Raw genomic sequence first — 18,774 nt, 5'->3', positions numbered from 1 at the left:
AATATTTTTTGTTAATTTTAATTTCAAGTTTCTTTTTCTTTTTTTTCCCCATCTTTTTATAGCCACACCCACAACATATGGAAGTTCCCTGGGCCAGGGGTCAAATAGGAGCCACAGCAACACCAGATCTGAGCTCCATCTGTGACTTTCACCACAGTTTGCAGCATGACAGATCCTTAACCCATTAAGCAAGGCCAGAGATCTGAACCCACATGCTCACAGAGACGACGTTGGGTTCTTAACCCATTGAACCACAATGAGAACTCAATTTCAAGTTTTTTTCTTTAAGCAACAGATATACAAAAAGCTGGCCAACATCTTAACGATAAGAATGTGTTTGATGGTCTCATAAAACAGCTATTTCACAATACATTTCAGAAATCACAGTACAGTTCATGTCTTTCTTTCTTTAGGATTCTTTTCCAGTGACTTTCTAATGTCCCTCAGTCAAAACGCTTTAAACCCACAAATGCACCAGGAACAAGTTCTATTTCTCATCTCTATGGTCACTGGACTACCAGTTTACTTTAAATCTACTGCTTAAACTCAGAAATATTTAGTACCACAGGGGAGTTGGAAATAGAAATTTTGCCAGAAAGGAGCGAGAAGGATTCTAAAACCATACAAACTTACACTTGAGTGAGGCTAAATGTAGCTGGGTTTGTCTGGAGGGGCAGGGCTACAGATAAAACTGGGAGTTCTCTGAATTCACTTCTGTATACATTGCAGGAACAAAAAATAAAGATGTGCTCATTGGAAGTTTACTTGTATATCATGAAATTTGAAGTAATAAGAGTAATTATTTAGATGGACCAACAAAAGAGTTTTTTCAGCATGGAGTATTTGAAAACCAACATTGTTTAGAACTGCTAGTACATGTTGATAATAAAACAGATTATCTTTTAATTGGTTTTACTACTCTTCTTAAATTCTCTACAGACAACGCAACCCTTATTGCCTGCACCCAGGATGGACCACCACACCCTTACTATCTATCGGTCACCTTTACCTAAGCTCCAACCCAAAAGCTTGTGAGTCACTATATCCAACTCATTCATATTTTCCTCATGGAAGAAAAAGAAAACACAACAACAACGGAAATTGAAAACTTGGCTCATATCTAGAGCAGAATTTTATCATTTTCTAAGAATATTAATAAGCAAAGTTGCTACATAATTTGTCCTTAAATATACTACCTGAAACTAAAATAACATTCAAAAAACATAATAAAAATAAAGCTCATTCAGATTTTGAAAGCTCTGTACATGGCAAGGTCATACTGTGTGGCAAAGTAAAATATCCTAATACAGTAAGGATCTAGTGCTAGCCTTGCACTAACCAGAGATGTGACTATAAGCACAGGAAAGTTTTCTTCTTTGGCCTCTCCTGTAGTGAACTCAGGAGAGTTCACTCTCTTGTGAAAGAGGAGACTTGCTAAGTTATTTCCTTGCAATGTCTTTTTTTTTTTTTTGTCTTTTTGCCTTTTCTAGGGTCGCTCCCTCGGCATATGGAGGTTCCCAGGCCAGGGGTCTAATCAGAGCTGTAGCCACCAGCCTATGCCAGAGCCACAGCAACACGGGATCCGAGCCGAGTCTGCAACCTACACCACAGCTCACGGCAACGCCAGATCCTTAACCCACTGAGCAAGGCCAGGGATCGAACCCGCAACCTCATGGTTCCTAGTTGGATTCATTAACCACTGAGCCACGATGGGAACTCCTTTGCAGTCTCTTTATAAACATATATTTTTAAAATTTTTGATAAATAAAAAATTGAACTTAAAGCAACTGACACAATTGTTCTGCCTCAAAGATCCTCTCCCCCAGTCTCCCTTATCACACTTAAACGGCAACTTTGTTGCTCAGATATAACCCTGGGAGCAACTTTTTCATACCTCCCCCACATCTAATCCATCAAAAATCATCTATCTGACGCTATCAAAATTATTTTTGTAATCCAACTACTTTCTCAGCAACTACATTGTTAGTACAAGCCACTACCACCTTAACTAAGACAGTAGCAAGTTTTCACCCACCATCCATTCTAACAGACATTTCTAAACATGTCGTGTGACACACCTTTGTTCAAAATTCTGTGACTTCTCATCTTCTTCAAAGAAAAAGCCCAAATCTTAACCATCATCTCAAAAAAACCCCTACATGATGTAATTGGCAGCCTGCCTTCTTACATAAAAACCTGCTACCACTCTGACCTCATCTCCTATTATTCCCCAATTAATTCACTCTGCTCTTGACACTGGCCGCCTTTCTCTTCCTCATGTACACTCCCACCTCAGGGCCTCTGCATCCATCATATTACACTGTTAGTTAGCTTCTTTGCTTAATTCATTCTGTTCAAATATCATCCTACCAAAGATTCTACTCATACCTGTGTAAAAATAGCACTCTACTACAATCACCACATATCCCTTAATCCTGCTGTATTTGCCCTCAAAATACTGTCATCTAACAAATTCATTAGTGTATTTATATTGCTCATTTCATTCCAGCAAAATGTAAGCTTCAGAATAGTGTTTTCTCTGTTTTGCTCACTGCGGTTTGCTTAGTGTCTGTAAGACTAACTGGCACATGGGAGGTGCGTCCTATCAAATGAGTGATCATCAAATGCATAACAAAAGTAAAAGGGCTGTTAAATAATCAACTGTTTTCTCAATTAACATGAGTTAAGTACTATGAGGTTTCATTTCCCAAAGGAGACAATTATACAAAGATGTATTGGATAGACTGAATTATACAGTGATTTGGGAGGAACTGAGCAAATTCCAATAATACATAGAACTTCCTTTTTTAGGGTCCTGTAGAAATCTGAATTTAAATGATATTTCATTGTAATAAATTATAGTTATAATTTTATTACTGAACTAAATAATTTAGTTTATTTAGTGCTGCTTTTCTGAGATTAATTTTGGAATATATATATTTTTTAAATTACTATTATGATTTAATAGTCTTAAAGCCCTTACTACAAAAAACTATTCTGGAATCAACTGCATAATTACATTTCCTCAGTGACCTTGTAATCTCGTGAGCATTTACTCTAGACTAAACAGCCTCATTCAGCTGCCCTGCGTCTGACTGTCAATGAAAGAAGCTTGTTTGACAACTGCTTCAAGCAGAAACATATTTTTTTCCACGATTGCAAAACAAGATTTAAAACTTACCAGACTAGCACCAGACTATAACTTTAAGCACAAAGGTTCATGATAGATGTGTGAATTGATTTCTAATTCAAATACCAAAAAAAACATACTAAAGACATTTTGCTGTCATAGCCAGAAAAAAAGGTAACTTAGTAACAGTTCCATAATTATTACAAAATATATATCTTATATTATATATGCAAAAATATGCAGTCTTTTTTGTGAGTTTTATATTTCTCCATATTCTTTGATTTTTCTGGTGCCCCTAAGAATTTTTCTAAAAACTAATATATAAACTTAAATGGACAGGATCAAAAACAAAACAAACACCTTTTCTCCATTCTTAGACAATCCATGTGTAATAAGTCAATAAGTAAAGATCTTGACCAAAAAAATAGAAATTCTGCAACATGATTTTTAAAAAATACATCAAAATGATAAGAAAAAATCACTTAACAAACCAACATAATAATTAATGAGGAAACACTTGAAGCATTCACAAAAAATTCAGACATAAGAAACTGCAATTATCACAACTGTATAGCACCAGGTTAAGAAGTTCTAGCCAAATACAAAAAAAAAAAGAAAGAGAGAGAAGGAAAGAAAGAAACTGGAGAGAGAGCACGTAAAGGAAAAAATCTGTTTTTTTCAAATGACAGACTTCCAGATAAAATCTCAGTCACCTAAAAGAACAATTAAAATTATCAGTAAAATAGCTATACATAAAATGAAAATATATTTAAACAATAACAAGTTAGGAAAAAAAGTTAAAAAATACAACAAAAACAATTTTATAACAGCAACATAAGTATGATATAACAAAAATTAAATTCCAAAAAATGTTCAAGACATATGAAAAGTCAATAAATAATAAATGCCCACTCTTTCCTTATCAGTTTATAAATTTAAAGCAATTCCAAATGAAATACCAAAAAAGTGATGTGTGTTTGTATCTAGGGGCGATAGGGATAGCTGTGTCTTAGTTGTTGATGTGTATTGCTTTGCTTTTTTTGATTCCTTGTTTCATAATATTTTATAATAAAAATTTTCAAATATATAGAAAACTTGATAGAACTGTAGAGTGCCTTGTTGCTTTGGCCAACAAAGCTTACTTGGAAGAACAAATTATAATGCTGAGAACACTTTGAAAAAGATGAGTAGCAAAGGGAGTTCCCATCATGGCTCAGTGGTAACGAACCCAACCAGTATCCATGAGGGCTCGGGTTCAATCCCTGTCCTCACTCAGTGGATTAAGGATCCAGCTTGCTGTGAGCTGTGGTGTAGGTCACAGAAGTGGCTCAGATCCCGTGTTGCTGTGGCTGTGGCGTAGGCTGTCAGCTATAGCTCTGATTCAACCCCTTGCCTGGGAACTTCCATATGCCGCAGGTGTGACCCTAAAAAAAAAAAAAAAAAAAAGACAAAAGTGTGTGTGTGTGTGTGTGTATACATATATATATATATAGCAAAGGAAGACTTGCCCCACTGTAGTAGGCAGCATTCCGAGATGGCCACCAAGATTCCCACTTCCTTGTGTGTATGAACCCTTGCATAATTTTGTCCTCATGGATATGATGGATTTCACTCCTAAGATTATATTATATGGCAAAAAGGATTTTGCAGATCTAATTATAATCTCAAAGTGGTTGATTTTAAGTCAATGAAAAGTGAAATTATCTAAGTGGGTCAAGCAGGTAGGAACCTGTTAAAAAAAGGACGAGATTCAAAGAGATTTTCTCCTAAAAGCACTGAAGATGTAAGCCACTGTGAGTTCTCTGTCAGTAAGAAACCTAATCCTTCCAATAACATCAATGAACGAGGAAGATGATCCCCCCCCAAACCTTGCTTATATGGACCTACATTACCTGCTTACACGTCTAATCTGAGCATAGGATCCAAGTAACCCATGCCCAGACTCATAACTCAAAAACAGTGATAATTAACAAGATAAAATGGATGTTATTTCGAGTCAACTAAATTTGTGCTATTTGATACACAGCAATAGGAAATAAATATATGACTTAGTACTAGGACATATCATGAATTTAAATTAATAGAAATGTGATATGGTTAAGAAAACTGAAACAAAAATTAATGCAAAAGGCAATGGACAATAATCCCTAGTATGTTACTATAACATATCAACAGAAAAAAGAACTGCTGAATAAACTGTTCTGGGCCAACTGATTTACTAGTTGAAAAACAAAGTTTTTTTATAGCTACTTACAAATAAATTCCAGATGGATTAAGCAATTAGATATAAAAATTGAAGTTACATAAAAATTATACTATAAATAAATATATACACAGTTTTGTGTTGGTTTAGGACTTCTTAAGTAGAAGAGCGATAGGAAATTAACAGGACATCATCAAAATATTTTACTGCTCAAAGATTAAACCTCCTTCATACCAAGTAACCCAGTATACAACAACAGATGAACAGATAAAGGAGATGTATATATAATGTCATAAAAAAGAAGACACTCTGACATTTGCAACAATGTGGATGGAACTAGAAAGTATTATGCTTCCTGAAACAAATCAGAGAAACAAAAACACTCTGTTATCCACTTATATGTGGAATCTAAAAAATAAAACAAATGGATTTACATATAACAAAACAAAAACTGACTCACAGATATAGAAAACAAACTAGTGGTTAAGAGTAGGGAGAGGGAAAAAGGAAGGACAAGATATGAGTTTGGGATTAAGAAGCACAAACCACTATGTGTAAAATAGATAAGGAACAAGGATATATTGTACTGCACAGGGAAACTTAGTATTTCCTAATAACTTTAAAAGGGATGTACTCTATAAAAATACTGAGTCACTATGCTACAACTTGAAACTAACATAATAGTATAAATCAGCTATATTTCAATTTAAAAAAAGTTAGATGCTAAACCAATGATGGCCATAGAAAGTCAAAAAGGGGGGGGGGGGGAAGAGAAGAGAAAAGAAACACCAGGAGTTCCCGTCGTGGCGCAGTGGTTAATGAATCCGACTAGGAACCATGGGGTTGCAGGTTTGATCCCTGGCCTTGCTCAGTGGGTTGGGGATCCTGTGTTGCCGTGAGCTGTGGTGTAGGTTGCAGACGAGGCTCGGATCCCTCATTGCTGCGGCTCTGGCGTAGGCTGGTGGCTACAGCTCCAGTTGGACCCCAACCCTGGGAACCTCCACGTGCCGTGAGAGCGGCCCAAGAAATGCCAAAAAGACGGAAAAAAGAAACACCATTATTTTGGATGATTTGCAGCTTCAAAAAAAAAAAAAAAAAAAAACTGATCCTGATTAAACAAACAACAAAAAAACTACTTTACATCATAGACAATATAAGAAAAAAAGAAAATTTAAAATTTCAAAAGTTAATAGCTCTTACTATATGGCTGACATGTAAATAAACAAGGAAAACCACTACCACAATAGAAAGGGGACAAGGAACAAAAACAAACAATTCATGCAGAGGGAGGAAAGGAGGGAAAGAAATTACTGTGCCACAAATGTAAAGGTAAAGAGTCTCCTAAGGAAATGAAACAGCACATAGATTGTCACAAAAACGTGTGAGATACCATGAGGTTCTTAACAAATATCAAGTATGAGAAGACCAGGACATGCGGCTATGAAGGTAGATAGGGATCAGATTATGCAGGAAATGATGAGCCAATGAATGATGTTAATAATAGATATGGCCAGATTGATATATTAGTAAGTTTTCTCTGGCAACAATGAGATTTAAGGAGGGACAAAGAGAGTATTACAACAAAGAAAAAATTTTAGAATATGTTCAATATCCCATCTCAAATTTATGACATATTAAGTCCCAATTTATCAATCATCAATTTTTAAGAGCAAAAGAATGGTCATAAAAAGTATCTCCAGGGTTGGCATAAATCTTCCAGACAATACTACAAAACTAGAAAATCAAAATTGCATAGGAGTTCCCGTCGTGGCGCAGTGGTTAACGAATCCGACTAGGAACCATGAGGTTGCGGGTTTGGTCCCTGCCCTTGCTCAGTGGGTTAACGGATCCAGCGTTGCCGTGAGCTGTGGTGTAGGTTGCAGACGCGGCTCAGATCCCGCGTTGCTGTGGCTCTGGCGTAGGCCGGTGGCTACAGCTCCGATTCGACCCCTAGCCTGGGAATCTCCATATGCCGCGGGAGCGGCCCAAAGAAATAGCAAAAAGCCAAAAAAAAAAAAAAATTGCATAGATATCGGCACAAAACCAGACACGTGGATCAATGGAACAGTAATAGAGAACCTAGAAATATACCCACACACCTACAGTCAGTTAATCTGCAACAAAGGAGGTACAATTATGCAATGGAGAAAAGACAGTCTCTTAAGCAAGCGATGTTGGGAAAGTTGGACAGCTACATGTAAATCAATGAAATTAGAACACTCCCTCACACTAGATATAAAAATAAACTCAAATGGTCTTATATCCAAATATAAGGCATGATACCATAAAAATTCCACAAGAGAACATAAGGAAAACATTCTTGACATAAATTGTAGCAATATTGTCTTAGATCAAACTCCCAAGGCAAAAGAAATAAAAGCAAAAATAAACATATGGGCCCTAATCAAACTTGAAAGCTTTTGCTCAGCAAAGGAAACCTTCCCACAAAACAAAAAGACAACCTACTGAATAGGAGAAAATATTTGCAATGAGGCAACTAACAAGAGGTTCATATCCAAAAATACACAAAAACATCACACAACTTAGTATCACAAAACAAAAACAAAAAATCCCAACCCAACCAAAAAATGGACAGAAAACCTAAACAGTCACTTCTCCAAAGAAGACACATAAATGGCAACAGGCACATGAAAAGATTCTGAACATCACTAATCATTAGAGCAGGAAAAAAAAAAAAAAAAACAACATATATGTAAAAACGTGAATACATATATATATATATATATATATATATATATATATATATATATAATTTTGAATCATTTTGCGGTATACCTGAACTAACACAATATTGTAAATCAATCATACCTGGAAGGAAGGGAGGGAGGGAGGAGTGCAGGGAGAAAGGAAGGAGGGTGGGAAGGAGGGATCAAGGGAGGGAGAAAGGAAGAAGGTAAAGGAGGGAGGAAGGAAAGAGGGAAGGCAGGGAGGGAGGGACAGAGGGAAGGGAGGAAAGAATCTACAGGGTTACTGTGAAACCTGGTCTTCTATTTTAGGGGAACTATACCCTATTCTACTCTCTCAAGGATGAACATTTTAATTGTCTTGCTAACAACAATAATGGATTTGGAACAGGTCAGTTACCTCTGTTCAGCAATTTGGTCTTTATCAATGTAGTCTATGGCCATACAAGGAACCAAAACTGGCAGGTGTTGATGGAGAGCAAACAAGAAACTTTCTTCTGATTATTATCAGGTTCCAGTTAACTGAGTTAACCCATACTATGATTACTACCTCAATTTTTTTTCATTACTGTTTTCATAATAATAGCTAATCTTATCAACTGGTTAGAAAGGCCTCAATATTAAATTATCGCAGTTTTTTAAAGTTATCATAACTGACAGCACAGAACTTACATTAGTTATGTTACTAGAAAAGACAGAAATGCAGCTGGCTACAACTCTCTACCACAAAAAAAACACAAAAATGTTCTAAAGAAATGAAGATTAAAATTTTATTCTACAGAAATTGGTAGCAAATGGTTTCATTTAAACTCACAAATAAGAAAAATTGAAAAATATACATCTTAAAGATCACAGCTTTTCATGAAACAACAGTTTTTATTTCTGTAATAGGTACATGAACAATAGCTCATATTAAAGAAATCACATATATTTAAAATAGTGATATCTGACTAATTTGAAATTGATGAATAAAACTGATAAATGCTTGTAATTCATATCAGATAGTTAAGGGAAATACTCTTCTTTGGGTGGAAGGTGGTAAAATATTAACTAGAAAGCCAGTTCATTATTAAAAAACACTTTCTCACAATGCCAATCAGTGAGACTTTTCTAAACTAATCACTACAGCTGCAATCTGGGGAATTTCAATTAGCAGTTAAGTTTTCCCAACGCTTGCTCCCACTGGCACGGAATTAATAAAACATGTTTACACATTGCCTTGAGCAAACCAGGAGAGTACTGCCAATGTAATCTGAACTGTTATTATATATTTATAATACCCTCTTGAATGAAAAACTGTCATTTATTCTTCATCTACTTCTCAAGTTTAACTAACTTTAGAAAATATCCCAGTAAAAACCACCTAAAATCTCGTGGCAATGTATTTCTGATTTCATCCTTTATCTAAGCTATATAGGAGGACAAAAATGTACTTCTTTGGAGACACAATGTCACAGACTCCTTATGCCACAAACTCCCAAAAATATATAATAAAGACCTTATGCCACAGACTCCCAAAAATATATAATAAAAACTATTTTGAAAGTGCCTGCATCCATAGTTTTGCACCAACTGAAGAAAAGCTACAATGTGTATTATTCTTAATTTCACGTCATACAGATTTTAATGCAGATATGGACAGGAAGTAGCTAATTTCTTCTCTATTTGCCTCTAAAAAATTGCTTCCTCTGTAGGATAACATGATATAAAATGCAAATTTGTTGTAACAGAAGAAGAGAGAGAGAGAGGAGTAAAAGCTGGAGAGCTAGAGTTTTACGGGAACGGAGAGAGCTCAACTGAGGCTTTTAGATGAAATCTTCTAACAGAGATACAGATAACTCTTAGACTAGATATGCAACTATTCATTAAGCCAGCTGAAGTTTATATTCCCTATACCCTAAGAGCAGTACCTTTGTAGATACCGCATTATTCTTTGAAAAGTCACTTCACAGAGTGGCTTCTTTAGTTTCCTTGAACATGTTTCTGAAAATTAGATTATGTAAAAATATAGTCCTAGATCTAGAGTAATCTTTAAAATAGTAAGAAAGGGTATACTTCAAATAGTAATTCCGGAAAAGAAAATGAACTAGTAATAAGAGAAATCAATTTAAGATTTATTTTGGGAGTTCCTGTCGTGGCGCAGTGGTTAACGAATCCAACTAGGAACCATGAGGTTGCGGGTTCGGTCCCTGCCCTTGCTCAGTGGGTTAACGATCCGGCGTTGCTGTGAGCTGTGGTGTAGGTTGCAGACGCGGCTCAGATCCCGCGTTGCTGTGGCTCTGGCGTAGGCCGGTGGCTACAGCTCCGATTTGACCCCTAGCCTGGGAATCTCCATATGCCACGGGAGCGGCCCAAAGAAATAGCAAAAAAAAAGACAAAAAAAAAGATTTATTTTGGCTAATGTTTAATTATGAGGTCATAACATATCACCAAGGAGACCACCTGAGCTAACCCTGGCCAAAAAGGAAAACTGTCTGTGTAATTCCATCCCTTTCTTAAGATAAAAGGCTGAAGAGAATGAAGCTGTGAGGTACATTCTATTTTGGTGGATACTTTCTACATCAAGAAAAAGTCAACATTCCTTTACAATTCTGACATCACTAATGATGATCTAGAAATTCCTCCACTACTTAGCCACAGGAGGCTGAAAGAGACTTCAAGTTCTAGTGCTTGAAATACACGATTACTTGTAATCAGAACAATTCATCTTCTTAACTGTTGTGTATATGAAATACATAGTATAGTCTTTGTTGAGAAAGACAAAGGTATGCTCCTAGAATTCTGGAACTAATCGTATTCTAAATAATCAATAATTAATGAAAGCCCCTCAACTACTAAGACAAGATAAAGCCATGATCCAGTATCCTTTTTTAGGTTCAAATAAGATTTTAGGTATGAAAAAGTTGGGGAAAATAAAAAATACTATGCTTATACCTTATCTAAAAAGCAGTTACCCTACATTTTAAAATTCAAACCATAATCATGATAAAGACAGAAGGAAACCTAAAAGGACTCTAAACAATCAAAAGTGATGCCAAAGTTTACTCAATTTAAAAATTTTACTTAAGGTGTTCCTGTTGTGGCACAGTGGAAATGAATCCGACTAGGAACCATGAGGTGTTCCTGTTGTGGCACAGTGGAAATGAATCCGACTAGGAACCATGAGGTTGAGGGTTCGATCCCTGGCCTTGCTCGGTGGGTTAAGCATCCAGTGTTGCTGCGAGCTGTGGCGTAGGTCGCAGACATGGCTGGGCTGATGTTGCTGCAGCTGTAGCTCCAATTGGACCCCTAGCCTGGGAACCTCCATATGCCGCGGGTGTGGCCCTTAAAAAAAAAAAAGAATTTACTTAAAATAACAAGAAAAAAAAAACCATCAATCAAGCTAATTCTCATTCTCTCTCTCTCTCTCTCTCTCTCTCTCTCTCTCTCTCTCTCTCTCTCTCTCTTTTGGGGGGCCATACTCACAGCATATGGAAGTTCCCAAGGTAGGGGTCAAATCCAAGCTACAGCTGACAGCCTACACAACAGCCACAGCAACGTGGGATTTGAGCCAAATCTAAGACCTATACCACAGCTCATGGCAATGCCAGATCCCTGACTCAATAAGCGAGGACAGGAATCGAACCCACATCCTCATGGATACTAGTCAGATACCTTTCCACTGTGCCACAACGGGAACTTCAAGCTACATCTATTTTACATAGAATTCCAACAGGGTTAAATATTCACATACACACATACAGCAGCATCACCACCACAGCAGATTAAATAAAAAGGATGGGGAGGATATTCCATCAAAGAGACCTAATAAAAATCAGCAAAAACTTAACATGCAGGAAGAAATAAACCATTAAAACAAACAAACAAACAAACAAACAGCCAGGACTCAGCTGCTAGAGAAGGGCAAAGGTTGGGTGCCACTGGAGGAGGAGGAGAAAATTTACTGCCACTGTCCCTAACCCTATACTGAAAGAGACAAAATCCTTCATCCACTGAGGAAAGGCAAGAAACCCATTCTTACCTAAACTAAGGTACTGATGCACAGCAGAGGGTGAAGGAGGGGCAAGAAACTGTCTTATACCCAAGACCTCCCATCCCCACCAAGACATAGCTCAGCTGCAGGGCTGGGAGAGGAATAGCAAACCTACCCACATTCTGAAGTAGGAGACAGGAGTTGTTATCCTCTGGGGAAGGCGGCACTATTGTTATATGCTGAGAAGGCACTATTCTAAGGCTCTGGCACAGAGAACCTCCTAAGACTAAGACTGGAACAGAACTAAGAAACCCCCTGGCTCCCACCATAGGACTGACTCCAAGGAAAAAGCAAGAGAAGTCTATTGTTGAGGAGGGGCACTGAGAGAGAAGACCTCTCTGTGGCTCATGCTTGCAAAGTCTGCTGAAAGCAGAAGACTAAGAAAATTCCTCCAGCACTCCAGGCCTCCTACTAGACATAAAGTAGCAAGAGACCATGGCTGGAAGAATTTGAAGTCTGTGATATACTGATAGTAAGTAACCTTAGCAACAGCAAAACCCAAAATAAGATAAAACTACAGACTTGATACTCAACGCCCTACACTAATGGCCTAACAGGAAAAGGGACATCAATATTTCCAGCCACAAATATTATTTATCTCAGTCTCTACTGTTCTGTTGCACAGAATGTCCAATATTCAAACAAAAATCACAATAAACACAAGAAAGCAGGAAAACAAGTCTATTATCAAGTTATAAAATAGTTCACAGAACCAGACCTAGAAATGAGAGAACTATCAAAGAGGCACTTGAAAAAAAAAACGATTAATAAGCTGAAGGATTTAGTGGAAAGAGTAGATACTATGCATAGACAGGGAATTTCAGCAGATGCAATTACAACAAAAAAGAGCAAAATGGAAATGCTAGAAATGAAACTGCAATATCAGAAAGAATTCTTTTGATGGACTTCTCAGCAGAGGGGACACAGAAGATAAGTAAACTATGAGAATAGGACAATAGGAGTTACTCAAACTTTTGAAACACAAACTTAAGAAAAAGATTAAAAAGCACAAAACAGAGCATCCAAGAACTGTAAAACAACATCATCAGAGTGTCAGAATGAAAACCAAGAAAATGGGGCAGAAGAAATCTGTGAAGAGATACTGGTTATTTATAAAATAAAAACAAATTATAAAGCTAAGATTTCAGAGAAATTTTTAAAGCTCAGAGAAACTATATCTTTATACATAATGTCAGGTTATTGTAGAAAACATAATAAATCTTGCTTTTTTAACCCAATCTGGCAATTTCTGCCTATTTTTTGGAATATTTAGACCTATGCTATCAAATATGTTAGCACTAACCATATGCAGTTATTTAAGTTAAACTGAATAAATTTAAAACAGAATTCTTCACTTGCACTAAGCACATTCAAGTGCCCAGTAGAAACATGCAACTGGTGGCTGCTATACTGGACAGCACAGACATAGAATATTCCTAACTCAAAAAGCTTTAGTGGATAGTGCTAGTTTAGAACATTTACATTTAATGTAATTACTGATACAGTTAAGATAAAATCTGGAGTTCCCGTCGTGGCGCAGTGGTTAACGAATCCGACTAGGAACCACGAGGTTGCGGGTTCGGTCCCTGCCCTTGCTCAGTGGGTTGAGGACCCGGCGTTGCCGTGGGCTGTGGTGTAGGTTGCAGACGTGGCTCAGATCCCACGTTGCTGTGGCTCTGGTGTAGGCCGGTGGCTACAGCTCCAATTGGACCCCTAGCCTGGGAAACTCCATGTGCCGCAGGAGTGGCCCAAGAAATGGCAAAAAAAAAAAAAAAAGATAAAATCTACTACCATGCTATTTGTTCCCTTAATTATACCATTTATTTTTGCTCTTCTCTCTTTCTGCCCTCCTTTTCGTTAACAAAGTATTTTTAATGATCTCACTGTTTTCTCTGCTATGGGCTTACTGACTATCCCTCTTTGTTTTACATTTTTAGTTGTTGCTCTAGGGTTTAGAGTAAACATCTCCAAATACTAGTATACCAACATCTCCAAATACTATCATACCACTTCTTAATGTGTCTAAGAACATTATAATAGTAAAGTTTTTTCATCTTCTTATTCTTTATACTAGCTATTGTACATTTTAATTTTGTGTTATTATTCATGGCCATTTCCATAGTCTTTCAAATGTAATTCTGATGATAAAATTATTTAAAAAGGCAACTGTAACAGAGAAGTACTATCTATCTTAAGTACTTTATCTTCACCAAGATTAAAAATAAAGATTTTAAGAAAGCTTATTTTAGAGATACAGAAATCTGACCCTTGCTAGCCCAGTAAGAGATAAGAAATCAATGTCTATATCAATTATAACTATTTTACATCATAAAACCCAACACTGCCAGTCTTTCCAAGCTTCAATTTTAGTATTTAGCCCAGTTATTTGGTAATTTGTTACCTCAAACTCAAAAAGGGTTTTAGGTTTTATTTCACTTTCCCACAGATTCACATTTGGGAGATTGCAGGAGTTTTAAAAGAATATAAAACTAAAGTAAATCTTAAGATCTAGCAAACAGTAGATAAAGAATTACCTATTATTTTAACAGTAATTTGACCTTGGGGCCTCCATATTTATATGTAAAATGGTACACATTATGTTCAAGGTTGCAGTTTTGGTTCTGAGAACACATGTAGGTTTTATAACTTGTTTCATCTATCTTATTTCTGTTGTTGGGGCCTTTTTTAACTTACTTTTTTATTACTTAGTTTCACTATATCCATTATTTTCTTTTCACATAATATTTTTTATTTTATTTTACTTTGGTAACAAACAACTATTTCTAGATCATCTTTTCATTAAATAGTTTAGATTGAGATATTGATCAGGATATTATTTGCTCCATTCAACAAAGTTTGTGCCTGCACTTTTCAAGTACAAAAATACCTATTTGTTCCCCTACCACAGAATGTAATCATCGCTCACAAAAGCCACAACCCCAGGTTCATTTCCAAAATGGTTGTATATAATATAGCTTTTGAGACACCAGGCCAAACCTACCTTATACTGTTTGACAAAATATATATTTTGTGGCTTATTTCTCATAATTTTACTGTACACAGCACACAGTGAGTTAAATCTATCCTTTTTCATGGCAAGGAGCTCAACTCCATTTTCACTGGCTTACTACTGACTACATTATAACTCTACTTCTATTTTTTTTTTTTTGGTCTTTTTGTTGTTGTTGTTGTTGCTATTTCTTGGGCCGCTCCCGCGGCATATGGACGTTCCCAGGCTAGGGGTCGAATCGGAGCTGTAGCCACCGGCCTACGCCAGAGCCACAGCAACACGGGATCCGAGCCGCGTCTGCAACCTACACCACAGCTCACGGCAACGCCGGATCGTATAACTCTACTTCTAAAGACAAAAATACACAGTGAGCTAAAAATGAACAGTTACTTCAGTAAGGCTGCCTTAAAAGTGAAATAATATGATCCAATCTGAATCTCAAAAGACCTAAAAAGACCATAGGAAAAAATAATGTATTAACTTAGCATTAAATTTTTAAAAAGAGTAAAGTTATGTAAACTCAAAAATCTAAGAATGCTAAGGTGTCAGTTAAAAACAGTAACAATTTTTTAAAAAGTAACACTAAAGCTCTAAACATCAGCTCCTCAATGAGAAGTTCTTCTGGACACTTACCCAAGCCTTCCTAGCATCTCAAGCTCAGGAACTTGTGGTCCACATGTCTCTATTTGCAGTGGTTGGTATTCATAGAGAGCTTCTTCAAGCTTGTGAATGGGTGCTAATGAAATATGCTGACCCTGTTAAAAAAATGAAGGAAAATGATATCTCAATATTACGTTCATATTACTATTTACAGTCACTTTTTTTTTTTTTTTTAGGGCTGCACCTGCAATATATGGACATTCCCAGGCTGAAGTAGAATCGAAGATGCAGCTGCCAGCCTACACCACAGCCATAGCAACACTGAATCATTAACCCACTGAGCAAGGCCAGGGATCAAACCTGCATCCTCATGGATACTAGTCGGGTTCATAACCCACTGAGCCACAATGGGAACTCCCTGCAGTCACTTTAAATATGAACTAAATTCCTTACATTAAAAATATTACTCATATATATGTAAATTTGGTGATAAGAAGTTGCTAATCAATGGGTATAAAGATTAAGTCATACAAGATGAAATCATTCTAGAGATCTGCTGTACAACATAGTATCTACAGTTAACAATATTGTACACTTAAAAATTTGTCAGGTAGGTAATATCATGTTAAGTGTTTTTTACCACAATAAGTTTTTTTTAAAGATCACAGTCAAAAAAAAAAAAAAGGAGTTCCCTGGTAATCTAGCATTTAAGGATTTAGTATTGTCGCTGCTAAGGCTTAGGTTACTGCTGTGGCTTGAGTTCCACCCCAGCCCAATCCAGAACTTCCACATGCCGTGGATACAGCTCCCCCCCAAAAAAACAAAAACAAAACAAAACAAAAACACCCATACTCATATGTAGTCTTAAAAGTAGGTTACAAACAAGATCTGAAGAATAATACCATGCTTTTGTCTCTCTGTGTGTGGTGTGTGTGTGTATATATTCTTTTTTTTTTTCCTTTTTTTATGGCTGCCATGTGTAGCATATGGAAGTTCCCAGAGCTAGGGGTCAAATTAGAGCTGCAGCTGCCAGCCTATGCCACAGCCACATCAATGCAGAATCCAAGTCACATCCTTAACCCACTGAGCAAGGCCAGGGATTGAATCTGCACCTACATGAATGCTAGTTAGGTTCTCAAACCACTTACCCCAAAGAAACTCCCATATATCTAAATTCTTGAAGGCTATACAGCAAAATGGTAAAGGTTGATGTAAACTCCACAAGAACAGGAAATTTTATATATATTTGGTTTACTGCTGAACCTGCAGTGCCTAAAACAATGCCTGGCACATAGAACATATTCAATAGATATTTGTAGAATGAATGAATAAATAAATAGCTGTATCTAGTCAATGAATCACAAATTGTTTCTCCTTATTTTCTAATTATAGCATAATGTTGGTTTTAATATTAATCTACAATAAAAGTTCCTTAATAAAAAAATTACCCATTATTCATTCATTATATTACTAAAACCCACACTGTGTAATTAAAACAGTCAATGACACATGATTTAACAGATTAAAAACAAATCCATCATTAAATTCAAATTCAGGGGAGTTCCCATCATGGCACAGCGGAAATGAAGCAGACTAGGAACCATGAGGTTGCGGGTTCAATCCCTAGCCTTGCTCAGTGGGTTAAGGATTCAGCTGTTGCATGAGCTATGGTGTAGGTCGCAGACATGACTCGGATCCCATGTTGCTGTGGCTGTGGTATAGGCCAGCAGCTACAGTTTCAATTAGACCCCTAGCCTGGGAACTTCCATATGCCACGGGTGCAACCCTAAAAAAAGACAAAAGACAAAAGACAAAAAAAAAATTCAAATTCAGCCTTAAAGAGTACAGCCTGGAGTTCCCATCGTGGCGCAGTGGTTAATGAATCCGACTAGGAACCATGAGGTTGCGGGTTCGGTCCCTGCCCTTGCTCAGTGGTTAACGATCCGGTGTTGCCGTGAGCTGTGGTGTAGGTTGCAGAAGCGGCTCGGATCCCACGTTGCTGTGGCTCTGGCGTAGGCCGGTGGCTACAGCTCCGATTCAACCCCTAGCCTGGGAACCTCCATATGCCGTGGGAGCGGCCCAAGAAATAGCAACAACAACAACAACAACAATAACAACAACAAAAGACAAAAAAAAAAAAAAAGAGTACAGCCTTTTAATGTCAATGGTAGAATTCAGCAAATATGTAAGCACAGTCTATTCTCACATTTTCCTTTTTTATTACACAGCTTTGACAGTTTTGATAACCAGAGTTTTATTGAAAATCTGATGTAAGGAAGGACACTAATGAAATTATTCTCTGCAAAGTTTTACCACATAAATGTCTATTCTCTTACATCTTTACAATGGAATTAAACTTACCAAGTGTGTTTATTTGATATCTACTTATGTATATATTCAAAATAAGGAAAATTTATGCTAAAAACTAAACTGAATGAAATATCCAGATATTTTTCTGAAAAGAAAGAACTACTAGGTAGCCAAAATAAAAGAACTATATTTGATCAAAAATACATAAAATAAAACGTCACTCAGCCATATAGCACCATTACACTAAGATTTATACATTTATAATAATAGCATAGAATTCCAATTTTTAAAAATCCTTGTTTTTTATATAGTCCATGTTTTCCGATTCTAATTCTAGTTCTGTTATTTTTCTTGGTATAGTTATCATCAATTTCTTTATTTCCTAACTAGTTCTTACAGTTATTAATTCCAATGTTTTCTATTTTGTAATTTATTTGTTGTTACCTCCCTTAGTTTCTTTTATTTTTCCCCTAAATTACTAAGTTGGATACATAAGACATTATCTCTTTTATTTTTTTAAAGGGTAAAAACCATTACTTAAAAGTAATAAAGTGCAACTGATGAAGTGAGGAATGACTGCTGAAGATGCCTGCATATGACTCATGGTTTTTCTCTTCAGTAAGCTAAATACCATGTAGCACTATCCTAGCTAGTTTACCATCATATTAATAACTTCTCTGACACTAAGTCCTTCACCAAACTATGGCAAAGGACATAAATAGACACTTCTCCAGAGATAATACAAATGACCAATAAGCACAAGGAAAAGATGTTTAACGTCAC

At 36.5% G+C, this 18,774-nt stretch overlaps 1 protein-coding gene across 2 annotated transcripts in view; it reads right to left on the bottom strand.

The window, feature by feature from the left end:
- MNAT1 (MNAT1 component of CDK activating kinase) overlaps positions 1–18,774 on the bottom strand; it is a 214,303-nt gene that overhangs the window by 74,141 nt on the left and 121,388 nt on the right. For both annotated transcript variants that reach the window (XM_047767471.1, XM_047767472.1), the window contains exon 7: positions 15,715–15,836. In XM_047767471.1, the coding sequence (XP_047623427.1) occupies positions 15,715–15,836 (122 nt within the window). The remainder of the gene's footprint in view (positions 1–15,714; positions 15,837–18,774) is intronic.

This window comes from Phacochoerus africanus, chromosome 2 (assembly GCF_016906955.1).
Source record: "Phacochoerus africanus isolate WHEZ1 chromosome 2, ROS_Pafr_v1, whole genome shotgun sequence".
NCBI lineage: Eukaryota > Metazoa > Chordata > Mammalia > Artiodactyla > Suidae > Phacochoerus > Phacochoerus africanus.
This window is presented reverse-complemented; position numbering and strand designations above follow the sequence as displayed.